General features: G+C 38.4%; 1 protein-coding gene across 3 annotated transcripts in view; it reads right to left on the reverse strand.

The window, feature by feature from the left end:
- Positions 1–23,769, reverse strand: part of LOC149245292 (LisH/CRA/RING-U-box domains-containing protein) — a 205,648-nt gene that overhangs the window by 16,150 nt on the left and 165,729 nt on the right. For all 3 annotated transcript variants that reach the window (XM_089457747.1, XM_089457748.1, XM_089457746.1), the window contains one exon: positions 15,834–16,019. In XM_089457747.1, coding sequence (XP_089313873.1) covers positions 15,834–16,019 — 186 coding nt within the window. The remainder of the gene's footprint in view (positions 1–15,833; positions 16,020–23,769) is intronic.

Genomic DNA, 23,769 nt, shown 5'->3' on the forward strand with positions numbered 1-23,769 from the left:
GAAAAGAGTTTGTGAACTCCGAGTGGCTTGGGGAATCCAAGAACCACCCTGCCAAGCAAAATCTGTTACAGGAGAACTCATATTGAGTCCCTACATTGTAATTTCTCTGCTGAAAGGCACAATAAAACAAGGCCACCACTGAAGCTGGACCGGAGACGTAGCCCTGGAGAATAGGGTGAACTCCTTATTAAAAACTGTTTGTGTCTTTGTGTTGCTTACTGTATTTCTCTGCTATCTTTCCCTTTATTTTCTATGTATTGGCAATCTGATCGATCTGTTGTTTCAATAACACAGAACACACACACCAGCACATGGGTTTGTAATACCTTTTTGTTTAATAAATCTTCAACTGAGGTCACTCTTAGGATGATTATCAGATCATCTATACTATATGAGGATATGAAAAGGATAGCATCCCTAGAGACTTAATAATATAGATCTTTGACTTCACATTCTTTAGTTTTTTTTTTCTTGGGTGGAGCTTCAACTACAACTTAGGCATGTTTTCTTTCTCTCTTCTTACTTTTAGGATTTCCAAGACATTGATTCTTGTAGTGTCCCATCTTATGACAATGAAAGCACTCTATTTTGGATAGGTCAATCTTCTTCTTTGGTCCCTTAAACTTCTTGTGTCCTCCCTTTTTCTTGTGGTGAGCAAAATATGCATTGGATGTGTTGTTCTCTTCATCTTCCTTCTTATCATTTGCTAATGAGATGTGAGCTTCTTCTTGACTACAAGCATTCCACATTTCTTCAAAGGATGGTGTTTCTTTCCAACTGCTAATTCTTGATGCAAAGGCACTCCATGATTTTGATAGACCTAGAAGTGTTGCAATCACAAGTTCTTTATCTAGTATGATTTCATCAATGGCTTGGAGCTCATCTCTTATTCAGGAAATTCATACAAAATAAGAAGACATAGTGTCATCTTTTATCATCTTCACTATTCTTAGTTCATTCTTGAGACTACCTACTTGTCCAATGTTCTTGATGGTGAATAGTTTGGAGAGAGCTTCATACATCCATTTTGCAATATCTATATTGGATATGTAGGGAATTAAATTATCCTTAACTCCATCTACAATTAGATTCATGGCCAGGATATCAATTTCCTTGTAGTTTTCCTTTCCTGCATCACCTACAATTTCCTTAACCTTTCCAAGTACAAAATCCAATACTTTGTGCTTTGTGAGAATGAGATTTATCCTCTTCTTCCATGCTTAGTAGTTGGTGGCTCCTTCTAATTTATTTTCTAACTTCATTGAAGTTGCCATAAATTTTCTAGACAGAGATTCTTCCCTTTAATAAGCCTACTTCTTATGGTCTTGCCTTGAAACTTCCCCCTGAGACATGAAGACATTCTATTTCAAGTCTCCATTCAAATAAACATTCTTCACATCTATTTGATGAAATTTCCATCCATTTTGAGATGCCAAGGCAAAGAAACCAAATGGTGGTCCATTTTGTGCAGGGGAAAAAATTTCTTTATAATTAACAATTTTTTGTGCAAATCCTTTTTCCACGAGCCTTGATTTTGCTTTTCAAATGAGCCATTTTATTTGTATTTGTTCTCGTAGACCCACTTGCATCCAATTGGTTTAGTTTTGAATGGAGGGTCCACCAACTTCCATGTTCCATTCCTTAAGACAACATCATACTCCTACATTGCTTCTTTCTATTCATTATGAGAAGTAGCCTTTTAAAGGAGGTTGGTTCAAAGTTAGGAGATAAATTCAACTCACAATCATATGAACAAACCATAATATCATCTATATCAATTGAATCATTATTATCCACATCACCTCCATCTTGTCTGGTGAAACCTTTGATTCCTATCTTTCCATGCTCATCAAGATGAATATTGTCAAGTGTTTTGATAAGCCATTTTGGGGGACGTTTCTGAGTGGTCCAAGTCGCTCCATTGATGGAGATGGGGTTGCATCAAGATTCAATGTTCCAATCCATTCAATAACATCATTCAAAGGGTCTTCTTGATCTAAGAAGTGGTTGAAACTTCATGACAGGAGGATGGTGCTTTAAAAGAACATAACATAGATTGATCCAAGAGATGTTAATTCTCTAGTGTTCTATGCTTAGCACAATAACTTATTTGAATTCTTCTTTAGTTAGCAATCAATTTATCCAATAAATTCAATCTTAAGCAATTGTTTATAGAATAGTAAATCCAATACACAATAGAAGACAACCAAGAGCAATAACAACAAACACAAGATTTGGTCAAAGACCAAGGAAAAACCCCACAAGGGGGAAAAACCTTTCAAAATTCTTCTTCTATTAGATTGTCATCAAATCTTCAGCAGAGAGAGACAATGTTCCAATCTATCAACAATGGGTCAAAGGTCAACAACTTTGACTATCGAAATCTACTAATCAATATCCAATGAGATGAGTCCAAAAGTTTAAATTTGATCCAAAGTCAAAGTCTGCGATTTCTTGTCAAAGTCAACATCAATCAAAGATGCCCTAACCAGTGCACAAGTCAACGGTCAAGCTTCCTCCAAATGAGCTTGATCAACAATCAAACAACTCGGCCTTCATTACTGGTCAAACATTAGTCAAAACAGTCCTCAAAAGTTAGGTCAAAGAAGAGAGAAGTCATGTGGTCGAACTTAAGAAATCTATAGCCAAACTTCATTCAAAGGATTGCAGTCAACCCAAGTCAAACTACCTAAAAAAGTTTGGTCCTTTTCCTAATGAATTTGGCCTCCAAAATTGAAATCTTCCAAGTCAAAGTTGGTCAACAGGTGGTCAAACTGTCCCAATTAGAAAGTCAATGGAGAAATCAGACTTGTCCTCCTTCCCTTCACACGCGTGAGCATGGACCTCCTTAACTAAGACTTGTACGAACTAATCAAATGAAGAGAGAGAAGATGAGATGAGTGACAATGATGCTCCAAAGAGATGTCACATGATGTGTATTTATATCCGTTGGAGGAGACCCAATTTGACCTTTAGGTCAACCTCTACTTTTGTGCGCATGTGGGTTTCAACTTAAAAAATATATTTTTCCTTGACCTAATTAAATTCTTCCAACGGCTAGTAAGGGTCTTTCTTGACAAGGAAAGTTATCCAATAGAGGTAATTTGTTCCTCAGTTGCCAAATTAACACTCCCTCTCAACTAGGGAGAAATTCTCGACTGCATCATGAATCTCATCTCAAAAACTTCATCATCGTCATCATTGAACCAAGTCATATCTCGTCTTTCGTCATCTCTACTCATTTGTTGAACACTCTCAAATCTAAAGAAGAAGAATCATCATAGGGGAGCTGAAGCTACCACCCTATATCCAAGGACAATAGGCAGGATACTACTTACCATAAGGTAAGGATCACTATTACCTGTTGATCTTCCCAACTTGACCCTCAAGAGTCAGTGGTAGAACACCTGCATCCCTTCACTTGGGTTGGATACTACTTACCATATGAAAAAATTTCAACCCCCACTCTGGTTATCAGTTTTCCTTATCACTCCATGCATTTAGTTTTAAATCCAAGCATGATAAAAATTCTAAAATCTGGAAATGACAATATTTTCTGAAAACACAAATTTAGAGATTTCACAACTGCTGAAATTGTAGAAATAAAACACAGTAAAATTATGACAGCGACACACAAAAACTAACACAGTAATTTTTTGTTAATGTAACCCTGGAAAAACCCCCTACAACTCTTGAAGAAAACCAGTTTGAGAGCTCTTCTTTATTTCTAAAAATGTTTTTACATAGAAAGTAAAATACACAGTAAAAATTCCACCAACCACAAATTACAACTTATCTTGATTTTCGTGCTTGAACTCTGCCTCAAAAATCATGCCAGTCAGCAAACAACCAAAACAGAATTTTTCTAGCAATAAAACAACATTAAATGTCGTACGACCTGCCTTGAAAAACATGCCCATAACTTGTTGTGTGAACTGTACAGGTTTCAGTTGTATGGATGCCTCGAAAATTGTGCCCAAATCTGCCTTGAAATTCGTGCCCTTGCTATTGTCCCTCTTCCTTGATTTTGTGACTTTCTCCTGCTGTACGGTTTTGCCTTGGATGTGTGCCCAGATTTGCTGAAATGGCTTCTTGTTGCTCTCCTTCACTTCCTCATTGCTCAGAAATTTTCTCCTTGCTCTCTCTTCTCTCTCTCAAATGCTCATGAAAGAATGAATTGATCTTTCTCTCCTCTTCTCCTTTTACTCTCTAAATGACCTTTTGGGTTACCCTAAGATCTAATGGTTGAGATTCATTTAGATCTAGGGATGAGAATAAATGTGCATTTAATTCTCACTTTCTATTTTTTAACTCACCCACTTAAATAAAGACCCACTTAACCTTTTATTTAAATAGTCACTTTTTCAATTTTTAATTCTTCGTTGACTTTAATAAAGTCACCTTTAAATTAGAATGTAACTTTACCACTTATAAAGCCACTTATAAAATAGAATGTAACTTTACCACTTATAAAGTCACTTTTAAAGTACTTTACCACTTATAAAGTCACTTTAGGAGAAAAGTACAAATAAATTTGGACACTTTTCCATAGGCCAAAGATCAAAGCCTTAGGGAACCACTTGTCCTCTGATAACCAAATTTTAACACAACCTCTTACTGAGGAAAGGGTTCCTCACCACTCCCATCTTGTCTCTCAAGTAGACATGCTTGCCCCATTGTAAGGCTTTGGTGAAAATGTCCGCTACATTTGTGGAAATGTACTCAAGCTTGACAGCTCCCTTTTGGACATTGTCTCTAATGAAGTGATACTTGATCTCAATATGCTTTTACCTGTCATGAAAAACTGGATTCTCCATGAGTTTTATGCAACTCTGATTATCGCAGTAAATCACTGAAGGTCTCAATGCCTGACCAAATAAACCAAACAACATCTTGCGAAGGCATATGGCCTCAGAACCAGCCAAATTAGCAACCATATATTCTGCCTCAGGTGAGATCAATGCAACTGACTGTTGTTTCCCTGCAAGTAACGAAGAATGTGTTTTTGTAGCCACCCAATGCACTCTCTTGGGCTCACACATGAACTGACTCATAATTTTAACTGCAAAACATATATCTGGTTGAGTGTTGACCAAATACATCAATTTACCAATTAGTTGTCTATATAGAGTAGGATCCACCAACTCGGAATCAGAAGCGTGAAGCTTCTTCTAGTTAGTGATCATAGGTGTAGACATGGGTTTGCAGTCCTCCATGTGAAATCTGCTAAGAATACCCACAATGTACTTCCCTTGTCCCAGGAAGAAATACCCCTGCTCTTGCCACACCTCCAATCCCAGAAAATAATGCATCAAGCCAATATCCTTAATCTCAAACTTTGAAGCAAGATCTCTCTTGCAACCCTTAATGAGTCTCTTTGCACCAGTGATGATCAAGTCATCAACATACAACACCAGAATGAGAGGCTCCTCACCCACCACAATGAAGAATAGGTTTGGATCAGCCTCACTCTTTGTGAAACCCAACTGCTGCAAGTATGTATCAATCCTCGAGTACCAAGCTCTAGGAGCTTGCTTCAGGCCATAGTTCCTTTTTCAATCTGCATACATGGGACTCCTTCCCATGCACCTCAGAGCCCTGCGGCTGCTCAATATAAACCTCTTCCTGAATGAAGCCATTGAGAAATGTGGTCTTCACATCCATCTGGTGGATCTTCCAACCCATCTCTGTTGCAATCGATATAATGGAGCGAATAGATGTATACCGAGCTACGGGAGCGAAGGTCTCCTCATAGTTAACTCCCTCTTACTTGGGAGAACCCTCTCGCCACAAATTGAGCCTTGAACTTCTCGATGCTGCCATCTGCAGCATGCTTTATCTTGTAGAGCCATCTGGAAGTAACAACCAATTTACCTTCAGGCCTCGGCACAAACTCCCAAACATTGTTCTTCATAATAGAAGAATGCTCCTCCATCATGGCATCTCTCCAAAACTGCTAGCTAGCTGCCTCCTCATAACTGGAAGGCTCAGAGTCAACAATGCTTATTACCAATGCCATGTAACTAAAGAACCGCTCAGGTGGTTTACTCTCTCTAACCTGTCTCTTTGGCCCAGCAACTGATGTGGCCTCGCGCAAGGTATCTTGAAGCCACTTGGGCTTCCTCTTCCCTGAGCATTCTTCTCCCATCAAAGTGAAAGAATCCTCATCATCATCAGAAGCCTGAACTCTTGAAGGCTTGCCAACTAACCTCATGCTTGAATCTATGCCTGTAGATGTTGAAGTACCGTGCGAACTGTCCATTAGTCGACAACCCGATGAACTGTTCTACGGCCTGCCCTGCATGCTGCCCGAAGAACCACCCACCTGTCTCTGAGAGCCATTGCTCACTGATGGACCTGACACTGTAATCAATGTACCTCCTGATCCCCGACCACTGGATCCCTGTGACTAACTCAACTACTCCTGAGGGTCTAGTGACTCTGGATACTCTAACTCCCGTGAACTCCTGAAAGCTCTCTCCTCCTCAAACTTCACATCCTGCCTGACAACCACTTTCCTCTGTGCATGAATATAAATCCAATAAGCTTTCAAGGTCTCTCTATAACCCACAAATATGCCCTTGTCTGTAGTGGGCTCTAGCTTGGTCATGTTCTCCTTGGGGACATAGGAATATGTAAGGCACCCAAAGATACGAAAGTGCCCAACATCAGGCTTATTCCCAGAAAGAGCCTCCTCTGGAGTCACATTCCCCAAGGCACGATGTGGACTCCTGTTCTGCAGTGTTGCAGACCTCTGCCCACAAAAACAAAGGTAACACCTGATCATGAAGCATGGATTTGGCAACCCCTACAATGGATCTGTTCTTCCTCTCCGCAACCCCATTCTGTTGGGGGTTGTAAGGAACTGTGAACTCCCTCCTAATTCCTACCTTAGCACAAAAATCAACAAATTCACCAAGGGTATACTCCCCTCCATTGTCCGACCTGAGGACCTTGATTTTCCTACCTGTCTGGGTCTCCACAAGAGTTTTGAACTCTTGAAACTGCTTGAAGACCTCACTCTTGGTCTTCAAGAAATAAATCCAGGTCTTCTTGGAGTGGTCATCAATGAATAAAACATAGTACTCCTAGCCACTCAAGGATACATGAGACATTCGACCACTCACATCGGTATGAATCAATTCAAGGATCTCGGTCACTCTGTTGTCACTGCTAGGAAAAGGGGATCTAGCAAACTTCCCCATAGCACATCCCCTGCATACATGATGGTGATCAACACTGAAATCTGGCACACCAGTGGTGATCTCCTGCAATGTACTCAAGGCTCCATGATACATGTGCCCCATCCGAATCTCACACAACTCTGAACTACTAGATCTGTTGTTGGTCTTGTCTCGAGTGTTGCTACTCAATGCCATCAGGGGCTGGAATGATAACTTGTACACCTTGGCATGGCGCACACCAATCACTCTAGCTGAAGAAGCTGGAGTTCCCCTAGGATATATAAGCACTTGCCCTCTCCTGAACAACACATCATACCCTATGTCCTCAAGTTCTGAGACGGATATCAAGTTTTTCTTCATTCCAGGCATATATAGAACATCTGACACTTTCAAGGGAGGTTTGGGTCCCCTATCAAATGTCAATGTCCCCACACCGACTACTCTAACCATGCTGTCATCACCAAGTACTACCTCCATATCATTATCATCCTCTTACTCCTGCCATGTGGCGGGAAGCACCACTGTCAACATACCAAATGCTAGAAGATGTTATGCTAGTAGCGGGGAGTGCACACTCCCTCTGAACCTGTATGGTAGGTGATCCTGCACTAGTGGCCTCACAAGCTATGAACCCAAACTCCCAATCAAGGCTCTTTGAGAAGCTCTCTATCTCTGCAGAAGCTGCCATGGGTTTGTCTTTCCCCTTTGACTTTGGAATAGTCCTTATCCTTGTTCTACTACTTGCCTTTACCTTTTCCTTTGCCTCCATTGTTGGAAGCTTGCTTCTTTGCTCTGCCCTTCTTGCCTCTTGCTAACAATGCCACATTGTCATCCTCCTCCCCATGTTTGGCTACCCCATGACGGTTCTTTGTAATCTCATTCTGACTGCAATCATCCCACAACCTCTCCCAATCGGGAAGGTTTTCTTGTGCAACAATGCCATCCACAAAATTCTCCCAAGTCTTAGGAAGACCATTCAAATCAATCCTCACCAACTCAGTGGGTGCAATGATCTCACCTACGGCTGCCAACTCATCTCTCACTAAAGTGATCTTTGTGAGGTATGTTGTAGCACTGTCAATCTTAGCCATTTTAATGGAATTCAATATCTCCTTTAGGACCATTTTTCTATTTTCATTTGAACTCTGGTAAAGACTGGTCAAGGTTGTCCACACCTCATGTGCGTAAGTCTTTTCTCTCACATGAGGAATGACATGATCTTTGATTCCTTCCAGAATCAATCTTTTTGCCTTAGTATTCTTTTTGTTAAACTCTGTCAACTATACAAGGTCAACAGGTACAACTACTGGATTCTGTGTGGTATTTACCATAATGCCCCAGACTTTTGCTTCCTCAAAGATCCTCTGGATTCTCTCCTTCCATGCACTGTAGTTGTTCTGCCCATCCAACCTATTTTCAACTCTCAAACCGAAAGACATGTTTCACTGTCCTACCAAACTAAAATTTTCAAATTTGTGGTAAAGGTTTCTATTTTCTATGTAAAAATCAGCGTGTTGTAATTTTCACTTTGGTGTCCCAATTGCACTTTTCACCTAACCAAGCTCTGATACCATGAAGAAATTTCAACCCCCACTTCAGTTATCAGTTTTCCTTATCACTCCATGCATTTAGTTTTAAATCCAAGCATGATAAAATTCTAAAATCTGGAAATGACAATATCTTTTGAAAACACAAATTTAGAGATTTCACAACCGCTAAAATTGCAGAAATAAAACACAGCAAAATTATGACAACCACACACAAAAAATAACACGATGACTTTTGGTCAATGTGACCCTGGAAAAACCCCCTACAACTCTTGGGGAAAACCGGTTTGAGAGCTCTTCTTTATTTCTGAAAATGCTTTTACAAAGAAATTGAAATTCACAGTAAAAATTCCAGCAACCACAAATTCTAACATATCTCGCATTCTGTGCTTGAACTCTGCCTAGAAAATCGTGCCAATCAGCGAACAGCCAAAACAGAAATTTTTCAAGCAATAAAATAGTATTTAATGTTGTATAGCTTGCCTTGAAAAACATGCCCATAACTTGTTGTACGAACTGTACTGACCGTACGAATTTCAACAATACGACTGCCTCAAAAATCATGCCCTTGTTAATGTCCCTCTTCCTCAATTTTCATTCCTTTCTCCTGCTGTACGGTTTTGCCTTGGGATGTGTGCCAATAAATGTTGCTGCCAGATTTACTAAAATGTCTTCTTGCTGCTCTCCTTCACTTCCTCACTAGTTAGAAATTTTCTCTGCGCTCTCTCTTCTCTTTCTCTCAAATGCTCATGAAAGAATGAATTGATCTTTCTCTCTTCTCTTCTCATTTTACTTTCTAAATGACCTTTTGGGTTACCCTAAGATCTAATGGTTGAGATCCATTTAGATCTAGAGATGAGAATAAATGTGCATTTAATTCTCACTTTCTATTTTTTAACTCACCCACTTAAATAAAGACCCACTTAGCCTTTTATTTCCATAGTCACTTTTTCACTTTCTAATTCTTCATTGACTTTAATAATGTCATCTTTAAATTAGAATGTAACTTTACCACTTATAAAGTCACTTTTAAATTAAATTGACTTTACCACTTATAAAGTCACTTTAGGAGAAAAGTACAAATAAATTTGGACAATTTTCCCTGAACCTAAAGTATCATTATAAAGCTAAGCTAGGAGAAGATTATATTGGGGAGTTTAGAGATGGGTTGTATGAGTGCTTGGAGCGCATGGTACCTGATTAGTCGCAACAGTTGGAAATACATCAACAACTCACTGCTTTCTCCAACGCCACAAACACATTTGGAAAAAATCTAGCAAAGATTGCAATAATTGTGGATCAACTAGGTAAGAAATTCCAATTTATTTGTTTTTTTTTGGGTAAAGTTCAATTATTTCAAATTGAAGTTGTAATTTGTATTTTGTAAATTGTTCAAAGTTACCATCTAAATTGTTGAACAATGAACTAACTCTAGTGTTTGTCTTTGTAGCACATTGGTGGGAGTTGTTTGGAAGCCAATGCCCTCAACCACAAAAGTTTGTAGTTAGAGTTCTCGGCCAAACTTGCAGTGCTTCTGGGTGTGAGCGCAATTGGCCAACAGTGCTTCCATGTCCTGTTCCATCTTCTAGATTTGAACATCCTGTTCAACTACTATTTTGAACAGCTTTTCCTTTTTCATTTCCAGATTGATTACTTCTTTCGCCTGAGGGTGCTCTGTTTTTGGAAGCTTAAGTTGTTTTCTGAGGGCTTGAATATCTACATTTTGTTCTTAATTATTTCCTCGGTTGCCTTGACATCACTAGGATCATATCCTAGTTTGATAATTAAATCTTCTAAAGTTTCGATTTTGGTGTCTTTCACTAGAGAAAACATTCTTTCTATCCTCAATTGTGAGTGCATATTATTCAGAGATGTTTGTAACTTGGAGGCAACCATGGTTGAATTGGTCAGTGTTGAGAAAATTATCTCACCTGCTTGCTTATGCAAATCGATTTGATCGGTTGCATGAACCTTTTTGGTATCAATGGAAAATATCGAAGCCTTATAATCTTCTGCACTTCTGGTGACTGGAACTGTAGGTTCCAAAAAAGCCATTAGGAATTGCCCCTTTTCTCTGTCAAATGCAGATGGCAACCTATGTTGGTTGGTGGCAGTTTGCTTCCAAAACTATGAATATGTTGAAGCCTTCAAAGCTTCATTCTTCAACTTGATCTCCCTGTATCTTGCAAAAATACTTTGTTGTGCTGGAATCTGAGATGTAGAAGAGATAGGAGACTCAGTTGTCTCCTCTACATATGGGAAAGAAGTGGTAGTACCTGTCAAAAACATTGTACTCTGCTCCTGTGACTCCTTTTCTTCTGAGGATTCTTCTTGGATGTTTATTACTTGAGGATTAGTCTTACCTATCAAAACCATTGTACTATGCTCCTATGACTCCTTTTCATCTGAGGATTCTTCTTGGATGTTTATTACTTGAGGATCGGTCTTACTAGTGGTCTTTGGATTCTTCTTGAATGTTTATTACTTGAGGATTAGTCTTAGTAGTGGTCTTTGGATCCTTCTTCCTCCTCTTGAAGACACGGAAATCTACAGCGTGAGCCTCTGAATCTGTAGGGGACATCCTTGGCCTCTTGATTTCTTTGTATTTTGGAATAGGAGTTTGCAGAGATGATTGACTGACTATTTTCTCTTCATCCTCCTGTAATGTGTTTTCTGTCCACTGCTCTTGATTAGCATACTACTCTATCTTTGGCCTAGGGGTATGTGCATATAGAGTAGACTTCTACTCAACTCTCAGCTTTGAAATTATCCCTAATGGATCATAAGACGAAGCGAAGCTTGATTTAATTTTCATCCACTTTAATATTTCCTCCGCTTCCTTTGTTGTTGCTCCGGTATTTAAAATATAAGGCCCAACATTTGCCATCAATTTAAACTGTGCCTTCTTTTCATTTGATACAAAACGCAATTCATCCATGTTTAACATTTGTCTAACATATTCAATGGCAAAGACTCAGTGGCACATACACTGGCAATCTATAAGGAGGAAGCTCACACCCATAGATTCTAATTACTGTATAATTATGGTATAAATACCAATCTCCAACTTTCGTCTGCTCTGAAAGATGCAAAACCTTCTGATCTCTGGTGAAATCCTTGGTATTGCATCATTGCTGAGTAGACAAAAGGATGTATGTAGAAACTTATCCACAAAATCGGTGAATGATCTTCTGAATTTCTTCTGACTAAAGAAGTCCAGTGAATGACTGATAATGTGGTATCCTGATCATCCATCTTCTATAATTCGAACTTGAACTTGTCTGCCTGGTAAAATAGCATCAGATATACTAAAATTGATTGGTATTTGAACGCACCTTCAACTTCAAACTTGAGAAACTTCTCATGTATAACATCTGATAAGAACTGACTAGCCTGTATGATAACCTAATGAACAAGTAACCATGGCAATGACTTGTCTTGACATCTCGGGGAAGATAGAAGCAGAGTATGGGGATTTGTTCTAGACAATTCAGAATTCTCAAGAAGAAAACATTCGAAAATATAGGCTCATTGAGGGAAAGTAAGTTTTTTATATATTTCCATGAGTGCATCAGTTGAAAATGGGTGTAGAGAGGCCTAAGGATTTATCTGAAGAGCTTGACAAATGCTTTCTAGGGAAATTGAAAACAGGACATCATTGTTTTGGGCGATTACTGCTTTTTGGCTAAAGAGGTACCTGAGATGACACCAGGTAGTGAATTAAGGGAAAATAGGAGCCTGAGGAAAGGTAAATTAAGGTAGAAATGATTGCTAGATATTTAAATCATCACTTTGGTCTAAATACTTCTATTTTGCCCAATTATGGAGCTCATACAGATCAAACTCACATTGTGTTTCTGCTATTTTGTATTGAGTATCAATTAAAGGAGTCCTATCTAAATCAAGGACAGGGGGTACGATAGGATTCTCATCAAGCATCTTTCCCTTTCCTTTATGTGAGGGCATCTTAATTTCAATGGGAAAATCAAGGAAACAGAGTTAACAAGTTGTGGTTAACTGAGATTTGTAGAGGGAGATCACTTTGCAAAGGGCGTTGGTAGGCTTCATAGATGCTTCAAGCTAAACCTACATAAATCAAACAATTGTCAAAAGGGAAATTTGCAAGTCGGGGCGGGATTTTTATAATGGAATTTGAGGGCTTTTAACAGGATTGTTACCGTTTTTTTAGCATGGCATTAATGGGAAATTCATATGTTGGCAGGAGAAATTTATTATCCAACATTTATATGACTGTTGGTCGGAGATTTGAATGGTAACGATCATATGACGTGGAGGGTACGTGACGTGGACAGATGGATGTGTAACAAATGGCGTGGGCGAATAGCACGGGAATGAACAGGTAGAAGGGAGCGTCAAATGGTGGTTTTCAGGGGGAAGGGGGGGGAGGCAAAATTGGTAAATGGTATTGGGCGGAGAACCCCCGAAAACACTTCGGGGATGACACGTAGTTGGGTGGTTTATTTGGAAACCACATTTCGCCAGCCCCCCCTCCTTCTGTTAAGTCCCGAAAGCTCGGGGGGTATCTGAACATCGCCCCCCACCATTAATCTAGGCGAGGACAATCGCAACCGTCAGAAGTGTGATTTGTTTATACAAAACGACAAAACATCAAGTCAACTTTACTTGGGAGACATTTAAAACAAACTTTAACAAAATAATTTAAATCAGCGACATTCGAACTAGAGCGCCCTTCGGGGTTTCATTATTTTTTATTTATTTCTTTTTCTTTTCCCCTTTAATTTTTATTTTTTCAGGGTGGCTGTCTGAAGCACTTGTTTGATTTCATCAAGGCAGTTCGAGTAACCAACTCAGAGCCATTCCTTTCCTGAATTCTGAATGAGTCTCTTTGCCTTTGAAGAGCGTATTGGTAGCAGACTTTGTCATAACTAGGCAGTGCGTACATCTTCTGGGCTGTGTATAAACGTCTGAGACAAGCATATCATGGGTGGGGCCTATTCCCTGTGCTAATCAGACCCCACACTCAGCTGCTGGATGTGAGGGCCTCTACCTTTTACGTCAGTGTCAATAATCAGATTTTTGGATGGTTCGTGGGCCATATTTGAGACCTTGGTAAGTCGCATTCCCCTGTTCGACGTGGTTCATTCCTCTGGGCAGTGTTTGTTTACTGGAGGCAAGTCGAGTCACAGAATTCTGAAGTGGATTTACTCCTGCTCGACTGGTTGATTTAACATTGCATATTGGGCTGACTGTGCTCTCATAAGGGAGTCGAATTACATAGTCTGTTTCTGGTTGGGAACAGTGCGTAAAGGGTGGAGGCAGCTGTAACTCTTAGACAATTTGTGGTACCTTATTTGCTGGTTATATGGTTAGAGCTTGACAGCCCAGTTCATGGAGAATTCTGAAGGCCACCTACAGGAAGAAACCGAGTTGCTATACCTTATCCTGGAGTTGCGTACAAGGGCTGAAGCTTACAAAGACTCTTTGGGCAGCGTTCCTGTTGGCATTCAAGGCAAACCAGGTGCCAAATACTAATTTTCTGCTATGTATTTTATTTAAATATTGAAGCTGTTGCTGTATTTAATCCCCAGAATATTCTTATAATGAAGTTTATTCAGAAGATTGTTACAGTTCAGATTTGAGTTGGAGATATCAGTTGCTAGTCATTGAACGTAGTGGCCATTATGTGTTTGCAATAAATGATGTCCCTTTACAACAGTATGTCTGTCATCCATTTCACGAAGGTTCTGACTGAAAAATTTTAACAAAAAAATTCAGAAATTTTTACGTTGGAATTTTACACAAGATCAGTTGCTATGTTGTGTGTTGTATTCGAAATGAGAAGGGCTAATTCCCTTTTATAGTGAACTTAGGGTGCTAAGGGGCATATCCCCTTGGCTAGGCCACCTAGAACAATTGGGAGCTGACCTGCACAAAATATAATTTAACTTTTTATTTATATTATTTTCTTTTATTTTAGCCAACTTGAGTAGCTGCAAAATATGTCCGACAGCTACCCAAAAATATACAAATTTGAGGGTTTGCATTCTCCTTTTTTGATTACTTCATTTGCCAACCTTTTCCTTGGTGCTTGTAGGCCTAGATATTCCTTTGTTGATCTACACCTTGAAACCCTATGTCACACATGCCTCTCTTAGGGCTTGGTATATGATACATTATTCCTATACAAAAAGAATTGTGTTTATGTCCACTGAAGAGTATCTTTACATAGTATACATTTACATCACCTTGAGTCATATAACATAAAATATCCTTTAGGTGATCACTAGGAAGCCTCCTTCCTTGTGCAATTCTACTAAAGAGCAAGAGGAAGATTGCTGAGGTGACAATAGCAATCTCCCTTATTGTTGCAACAAGGTCTGGCCCTTGCCTTGTGAGGCCTTTCACAAGGCCTACTAGAATTTCAGGCAACAGTGATCATGCAGGAAAAACCTGAACAGACCACATCTTTGAAGAGGTTTGCAATATGTAGTCCAAGGGAGTCAGAAATTCTGCTTGAAAACCTTCATCATCAACTACTTTGCTAATATTCAAAGTCCAGATAACTCTTTTAATATCTCCCATGGTAAATAAGAAACATTAAGTTGGAGAAATGAAACAACTCAAGATTGATACAGTAATAGAGAAAAATGAGAATAAATCTGTAATGAGAAGACTGATGGGGAATAACTAATGGGAGAATGCAGGTATAGAATTAATCTTGTGTAACATGACAAGGTGCAGTTATCAAGACCCTTACTAAAATATAGTAGACATCCCCGCATTTTAAACATGATCAGGAATACTATGACAACAATTGAAGAATAGAACAACTCTACAAGAAATAGGGTTTTTGAGTATTGTAAGCTTTACATCACACCTATTGTAAAAACATTCTTGGTAACAGAAAGCAGCCAACTGAATTTAGACATGTGTGAAAAAACAAAACAAAACAAAACAAAAATTATCCAGGTGAAAGATGCTTCCTGTGTCTTCTCCACATGCTAAATTCATGATTCTAGAAAACAAAAAAAAACATCCATGGGGATCACATTCTACCTTTGCAGTAACAGACAGCTATGCAGCAAAGAAATCCTGTTAAAAAGATGAAGAAAAGCCTCACCTTGTATGTTGCACAATCAGTATTGCTTCTGAAAGCAAGAGTAGCCATTGCATGCTGAAGCTCTTTCATATTGGTGGAACCCCATGGTGCAAGATGCTTCCGAGCATATGCAATTGCATCCATGCTATGGTCAACTCGAACAAGCTCAATAAACTCTTGCAGCCTGAGCTGGAACTCTAACTTGCTCTGCATTTCAAACAATCAAGTCCCTGAATTTGTTTATGCAGATAGAAAGAATGTAGACATGATTGGTATCACACTGTAAATTAAAGTCTCAGAAAAGCAGCACAATATAAGAGTCCTGAAACTAAAATAAGTCGCTTATCACAACACTTGGCAGAGATATAATTTGCCATTGAATTATCAATAACGCAATCAAAGTAATATTCCTAACAGATACAAAAGTTGTTACCTTATATTTCTGACATATTAGTAAGGTTCACAAAATGCTGTATCAATCATCATTTCTACCAAGACTAATAATATTAGCCCACTTCATGCTTTGGAAACAGGACCTCTTTAAACTGTGTTATTAGTATATTAACACAATCATTTCCCTTTGTTCTGAGGCAGAGTTCCATTTTCAATAGCACATATACTACACCATTGTACTCTTCCACTCATCCATCATTAAGTCCAGGGATGCACCAAAATAACTAGCATGGATAGTCACACACCATATCATAGTAGTTTGCAAATTATGATATAACAGTATTATTCTATCTACATCAGGAAATAAAGATCTGAGATGTCCACATCATTCTAAGGCAAACTCAAAGCATTCTAACTTAGTCAGAAGGAAAAGAATAAACCAGAATATCCATACTCAAAAACTGATCTGATTGACTGGCTCTCATAACCTTTCATCCAAGGGCGTGGCTATGATACCACTAGGAATCCAAGACTTTTGATTTAGCCCCACTTGCTAGTGGCTGTTTCCCACTCAGTTGCTTGGCATGATACTTTACACATAATAAGGAATTCACAAACACCTATACACTACCCAATAGCCCCAAAGGTCTGTTTGCAGCTTCGTCAGATTTGAGTTTGTGATGTCATATTTTCTCACCACACAATGTGTGTATGCATATCATGTAGAATTTGTAGAAATTTGTAGGCCCAACTCAGTTTCAAATTTTAGGAATCACATCAGTTTAATGACCAATCCATCATTGGTTTTAAGCTGCTATTTCATTTTTTTTAACATAAATATATTCAAAAACAATGAAACACATAAGCCTACTCTATTTAAATTTTTGGCTGAGAATAACACAAACTGTCCCACAATTTAACACTGATTTTTTGGTCCAAAGGCCCTGTTGACCACTATGTGTCAACGAGCCATAGTAGTACACCCCCTTTTTTCGCAAAAGGGATAGTGCCTGATCGATGTGTCCATGTCGTCCAACTATCATCATCAGCTTGATCATCATCTTATAATATAAACCCAATCTGCATGTGTATAATGTAAATAATCTCAGCAGATCTGTGTCGTGTATGTAATCACCTAGGTAAACCTACTTTTCTGATGACAATCTACATTCCGGGAGGTCTTTTGTCTCACCGATCCATTCTCGGATGGTTGGCAGGGTTTTCCTTCAGCCTTACCCCAAAGCCGGAATGGATTTTGTCACTGGGATCTTAGGGGAGTCCTAGTGTTCTATATCGAGTCTATGTAAAAGTGATATGAGAATAATCCTAACTATTTGGTTAGGTTATTTTATTACAAATTGTTTGATCTGCTAGATTATATTTGTGTCGCAGAACTGGGTAGTCTGTGAGAGCCTTTGCAAATGGGTTTTCCCACTTGAAATGTAAAAAATCTAAAAAAATCATGAAGTAAAGTGTCCTGAAGGTTGGAAAAATAATTTATCCCCTCATAAGTTAATTAAATTTTCTGGCCAAAATTAATTAAAATCATAAGCCAAAAATTTGATTAATTCTAGGTCCTATGTACATTTAAATTTTCCAAAGGCAAAATTTGTTGGTCCTTAAAAAATTAAAGTTTAAGAGCTCTAGGGACTAAGGTAAATTAATTATTTTGCTAAATTTTAAGCCTTTGGTCCCTAGGGTTAAGTCAAAATCAAAATTTTGAGGTAATTAATTCAAAATTTTAATTTTTGAATTAATTAAAATGCATTTAAATGAAAATTTTGAATTTCCTCAATAATTTAAAATTTTGACGGATGAGATTAAAAGAAATTTTAATCTTCATCAACGGTTGAGATTGGTTTGACAAGGATCACTCAAACTAGACATTGGAGGATTTATCTTTAAATAAGAGGCCATTTGTTAGTCAATATCATCCGATCTCTAGATCGTGTGCTAAGCGAAAAGCTCTCTTGTAATCTTTTTATGAGCAATAAAGAAAGACTTTGGGGTTAAATCTTTGCTAGTGTTACTCCTCGTGGAAACACTGTAAGATGTGTCATTTTCATGCATAGGTTTTTTTTAGCCATTGATGATAGCTTTCTAAAGAGGATTTGAGTACAGGTATCTTGCTCAGTCACTGGGGTTTGAATGATAATTTAAGTTTTGAATATAATAACATTTATCTCTATTTATCTTAATTTTATTATCGTTTTCTCGCTCTATGTTGATGGTTAAATTGAGTTTTGCAGGAAATCCTTAATTATCAAATCATCGGGCATTCAGGGAAGTTCTCGGTTGAACCAATGAACTCCCAATCCGTGTTTTCTGAAGAGCCCAGTTTGATTTGATCCCGAGCTTATCATAAGAATTTTATTTGGTGATGCATGAAGGGTTTTGGGCGAAGCACCTCCGTTTAAATTTTAAAATTTCAAAATTTTTATGTGATAAATTGATAAATCTGGCTTTTAAGAGCCTTAGATTATCAGATCTGGGAGCAGAGTTGGACTCACACTCGCCAGATCTGGTAGATCTGTTGTTCCTGTGCATAGATCTGTAAAAAATATATATTTCTGACTGGGGTTTTCTGGGTTCTAGTTTTTTGGGTCACTGTATGGGTGTTTTCCTGTTTTTTGCAGCTACAGATCTGAAGAAGAAAACTATGCAAAGTCCAGATCTAGGCCCTAGAGGGTAAGATTAGGATCTTTGGTGTTCATCAGCACCATTTTTGCAAAGATCATATCCAGATTTTGCAATCCAAGGGTTTAAATTTATTTATTCTCAAATCTGGAAATTTCGTGAGTGTTTCATTAAGAAATCTGAAGCAGAAGGATTTTGTCAGGCCAGGCAGTAACTCCTCAAAGCAAAATTGATTCGTATGTATTATTCCTTCAGGTTAGTCTTCATTATATACATGAGGGAGACTATTTACTTCATCTCCCAATGATTGTTCATGTCTCTTATTATTTATTTACATTGATTTTATTTATTCACCCAATCCTGATGATTAGGCATCAACATTCCCCCCCTTAATCTGAAGGGATGTTGGTGAGTCCAAGCATCATTCTGAATCATTCAAGCTTTTCTCTTCCAAGTGCTTTGGTGAAGATGTCGGCAATTTGCTCATTGGTGGAACAATGACGGAGATGGATTGTTTTGGCCTCAACATGATGTCGAATCAGATGATATTTGGTATTGATGTGCTTCGTTCGATCATGGAACTTTGGGTTTTCGGCCAACTTTATTACAGAGGTATTGTCAATCATGAGTGGAGTTTATTGTACTTGTTTTACCTGCAAATCCTCAAGAATTTTCCTAAGCCACACAATTTCTTTTGTTGCTTCAACTGCTGCCACGTATTTTGCTTCTGATGTGGAATCTGCTGGAACTGATTGTTTGCATGATCTCTAGGAGACAGCTCTTGATCCAAGACTCATAGCACATCCTGAAGTAGATACCCCAATTTCTTTGTCTCCATCGAACTCTGAATCAGAGTATCCAATCAAACTGAAGTCGTCCACCTATGTATACTTGATTCCAAAGTCTTGAGTTCCCTTCAAGTACCTTAGAACTCTTTTTGCAGCAAACCAATGTCCCTCACAAGGCTTTTGCATAAAACTAGAGAGGATTCCAACAGCAAACGAAATGTCTGGTCTGGTAGTAATTAGGTAGTTAAGACTTCCTACAAGCTGTCTATACTTTGTTGCATCCTCAAATTCTTTTCCTTCAATAGATGTGAGCTTTAAGTTTTATTCCATTGGAGTAGTAAGAGGATTGCATTCTGTCATGCCAAACCTATTCAACAGATCCCCAATGTATTTCTTCTGAGAAAGAAATATGGACTTTGGATGTTGGGTTACTTCAATACCAAGATAGTAATGAACATAGCCCAAATCAGTCATTTCAAAACTTTTCCCCAATTCCTTCTTTATGGATGCAATGTAGCTTTCATTGTTCCCTGTCATCAAAAGATCATCTACATATACCACAAGATATACAACTATTTTGCCAACTTTCTTGACAAATAAAGTTGCATCATCAAGAGCATAATGTTTGAAATTGAGTTTCAGAAGATGCTCAGTTAGTTTTTCATACCAGGCTCGCGGTGCTTGTTTGAGGCCATACCAGGACTTCACAAGTTTGCATACTTTATGTTCATGTCCTTTCACAGCAAATCCTTCAAGCTGGGACATAAAAACATTCTCTTTTAGATCTCCATTCAAGAAAGCAATTTTCACATCCGTTTGATGGACTTTCCAACCGTTCTGAGCTGCTAGGGCAAAGAGTGTCTGAATGGTAGCCCATTTTGCTGTGGGGCAAAAGTCTCCTCATAATCTACCCCTTCCTTCTATGCAAAACCTTTTGCCACAAGCCTAGCTTTGTGCTTGTCAAGTGAGCCATCAGCTTTATACTTGTTCTTGTAGACCCACTTGCAGCCAATTGGTTTGGTTCCTAATGGAGGATCAACCAGCGTCCAAGTGTTGTTCTTTATGAGGGCATCATACTCCTTTTGCATCGCTTCTTTCCATTCATCATGAGAAGCAGCTTCTTTGAAGGAAGTTGGTTCAAAATCTGTAGACAAGTTCAATTCACAATCATAAGAAACATCTATATCAACAGGTGAATTAGAGTCATCTACATCACCTCCATTTTGCCAGTTTGAATTTCTAGTTCTTGTCTTTCCAACCTCATCAGGATGAACATTTTCAAGTGTCTTTGTCAGCCACTTTGGGGGACATTTCTCAGATGGTCCAGGCTGCTCCGTTGATTGAGTTGGGACTGAATCAAGATTGAGTCTCCCAATTCTATTAATCACATCACTTAAAACATCATCCGTTGTTGGAGTTTCATGCGGGGGAGAGTGTTCTTCAAAAGAAAATTCCACATGTTGGTCTAGTATAGGAATCCCCCCTTCAAGATGTGGAATCTGATTATCAAATTCTTGAAATGATTTTGTTGTTGCGAATCTATCCAAGCAATCAAGTTGCCGCTCAACAACATTGTCAGTTTTGGATGATTCAAAAAAAATTACATCTCTAGATACAACAAACTTTTTATTTACTTCATCATAGAGACGATATGCTTTGGAGGTGTTTGAATACCCCAGGAAGATACACTTACGACTTCTTGCACCAAGTTTGTTTCTATGTACCTTTGGTATCAAGGCATAATAGGTGGAACCAAAGACCCTGAGATGCTTACCGAAGGAACATGTCCATACCACATTTCATATGGAGTCTTGTTTCTAATAGCATTAGATGGACACCTATTCTTTATATATGCAACACATAGAACAGCATCAGCCCAAAACAGTATCTTTACATTTTTGAAGAAGAGCATGGATCGTACCATATTTAAAATTGTCCTATTCATTCTTTCAGCTACACCATTCTGTTGGGGATTATAAGGCACAGTTGTTTGATGTTTGATCCCATGTTGGCGAAGATAGTTTTCAAATTCATTTGATGTGTATTCTTTTCCATTATCAATGCGAATAGACCCAATATGAGATTGTGCATCATTTTCAATCCATTTATGAAAATTCTTGAATGTTTGAAAAGCATCAAATTTGTTCTTCAATAAATGAACCCAACACATTCTGGTGTAGTCATCAATAAATGTCATCATATATTTATTTCCATTTGCAGAAAGAACAGGCATTGGACCACACAAATATGAATGAATGAGTTCAAGTTTTCTATGTGCTCTTGAATGTGAATCATGAAAACACTGTTTGCTATGCTTTCCTAGAATGCAAGCATCACATTGCTTAAATTTCCTAGGAATTGTAGGCAAACCAGCAACACCTTTTTTCTTCAACAAGTGGAGACTGTCATAGTTCAAATGTCCAAATCTAGCATGCCATAATAAACTTGATGGAAGTGTACCTTCTTCATAATGAGAATTGTATGAGAAATGTTGTGCACGAGCAGAGGTTCCTTGCAGCTTGAAAAGCCTTTCTTCTTCTATTCCCCTCATGACAAGTGAGTGGTTAGATGCTTTTCTTACCTCAAGCTTGCCAGCAAACATATGAATGGAGTGACCTTGCTGGTGGATGTGGACCAAAGAAAGCAAGTTTCTCTTGAGATGTGGGAGATATAGAACATGATGCAGAAGAAAGTATGGAAGACCAGGCAGTTTAACCTGATTGTGCCAAGCCCTGATGGCTGATTTTTGATTGGTCTGCAAAGTATGTATACTGCTCCATCAACATTGCCAGTAAATTCTTCAAAAAATTCTTTTCTCTCAGTCATATGGCAAGTTGCTCCTGAATCAAGCAACCAATCATTTTTCAAAGAAGCAAGTGAAGCATTAAATAAATCTTCATTTACTCCAATATTACATTGTGCCACAACATAGTGAGCAGATTCAGGTGCTTTACCTTTGTCTGTATCATCAGTTTTACCTTTCCGTTGGTTTCTTTGCTGCTCAATTTTGTCCCATGGTAACTTGCATGTAGAGGCATCATGTGATCCATTTCTTTTGCAGCGTATGCAGTGCAAATCTGCCTTTTCTCCTTGAGAGTGTCTGCCCCCCTGCCTCTGAAATATCTTCCTCTTCCTCTTCAACCACCTCTTCCTCTTGAAGACTCTTGAGCAGGATGCTTTTCTTTATGAGTAAGGCACACAGCCTCTTCAGAAGATTCAGGGGTTGTTTTCTTTCCAAAAGCTTTCTCTCTTTCAGCAAACTTTTTCACAAGAGAGTCAAAGGTGATATCTTTGAGATTTCCATTTGCTCGCAATGACTCAAGATAATTGGAGTAAGTAGGATAAAGTACCTTGAGAAAAGCGATAAGAGGAATATCCAATTCAACTTTAGTGGATTTGATATCATGCATTATAGACTTTAATTTAGATGCAAGAGCAAGAAGATCATTATTTTGCAGTTCAAGAGTGAAAAGTTTAATCATGAGTTGAACAACTTCAAGTGCAGAATGTGAGTCATAGAGTTCTTTCAGCTTTTGTAAGGCTTCAAAGGCAGTTGAAAATGACGAAATATGGCAACTCACCTCTTCATTTACAGATGCTGCGATTAATGCATAAGCTTTGTTGTTCTTGTTTTCCCAAATGACGAGCTCTTTGTCTGAGGTAGGTTGTTCTGGCTCTTTGTCTCTGTCTCCAACACACACTCCTTTCCACAACTCATTGAAAATGAGCGTGTGTTTTATCATCATGGACTACTCAGGATAGTTCTCTTTGCCAGTGACAACTATTCCCACAATGGATATGATTGAATGCATATTGTAACAAAAAAACTTCTACTGCAAAACTTTTACTCTTAAAGGAAAAAAATAAGACGGGACAGCAAATTCAAATGTCAATTGGCATTCATCTAGACAGCGTTAAAGTATAGAATATATATGGGTGAGAGCCGAAATATATGGTGAGTGACTGTGTATAAAAAAAACTGTACAGCGCTTTGATATCAACAAGAATCAGTACTAAATCATCTTCCTTTACTCCATCAAATTTTAATTTTTTTTCACATTCTCTGAATGCCAAAATCAAATCCACTTCTCCTCCTTTCGTATCCAGAATGGTCCCAAAATTATTTACTAGACACAATC

The sequence above is a fragment of the Pinus tabuliformis genome, chromosome 7, assembly GCF_031772625.1.
Source record: "Pinus tabuliformis cultivar Carrire ecotype Pingquan chromosome 7, CPIR1, whole genome shotgun sequence".
NCBI classification, from domain to species: domain Eukaryota; kingdom Viridiplantae; phylum Streptophyta; class Pinopsida; order Pinales; family Pinaceae; genus Pinus; species Pinus tabuliformis.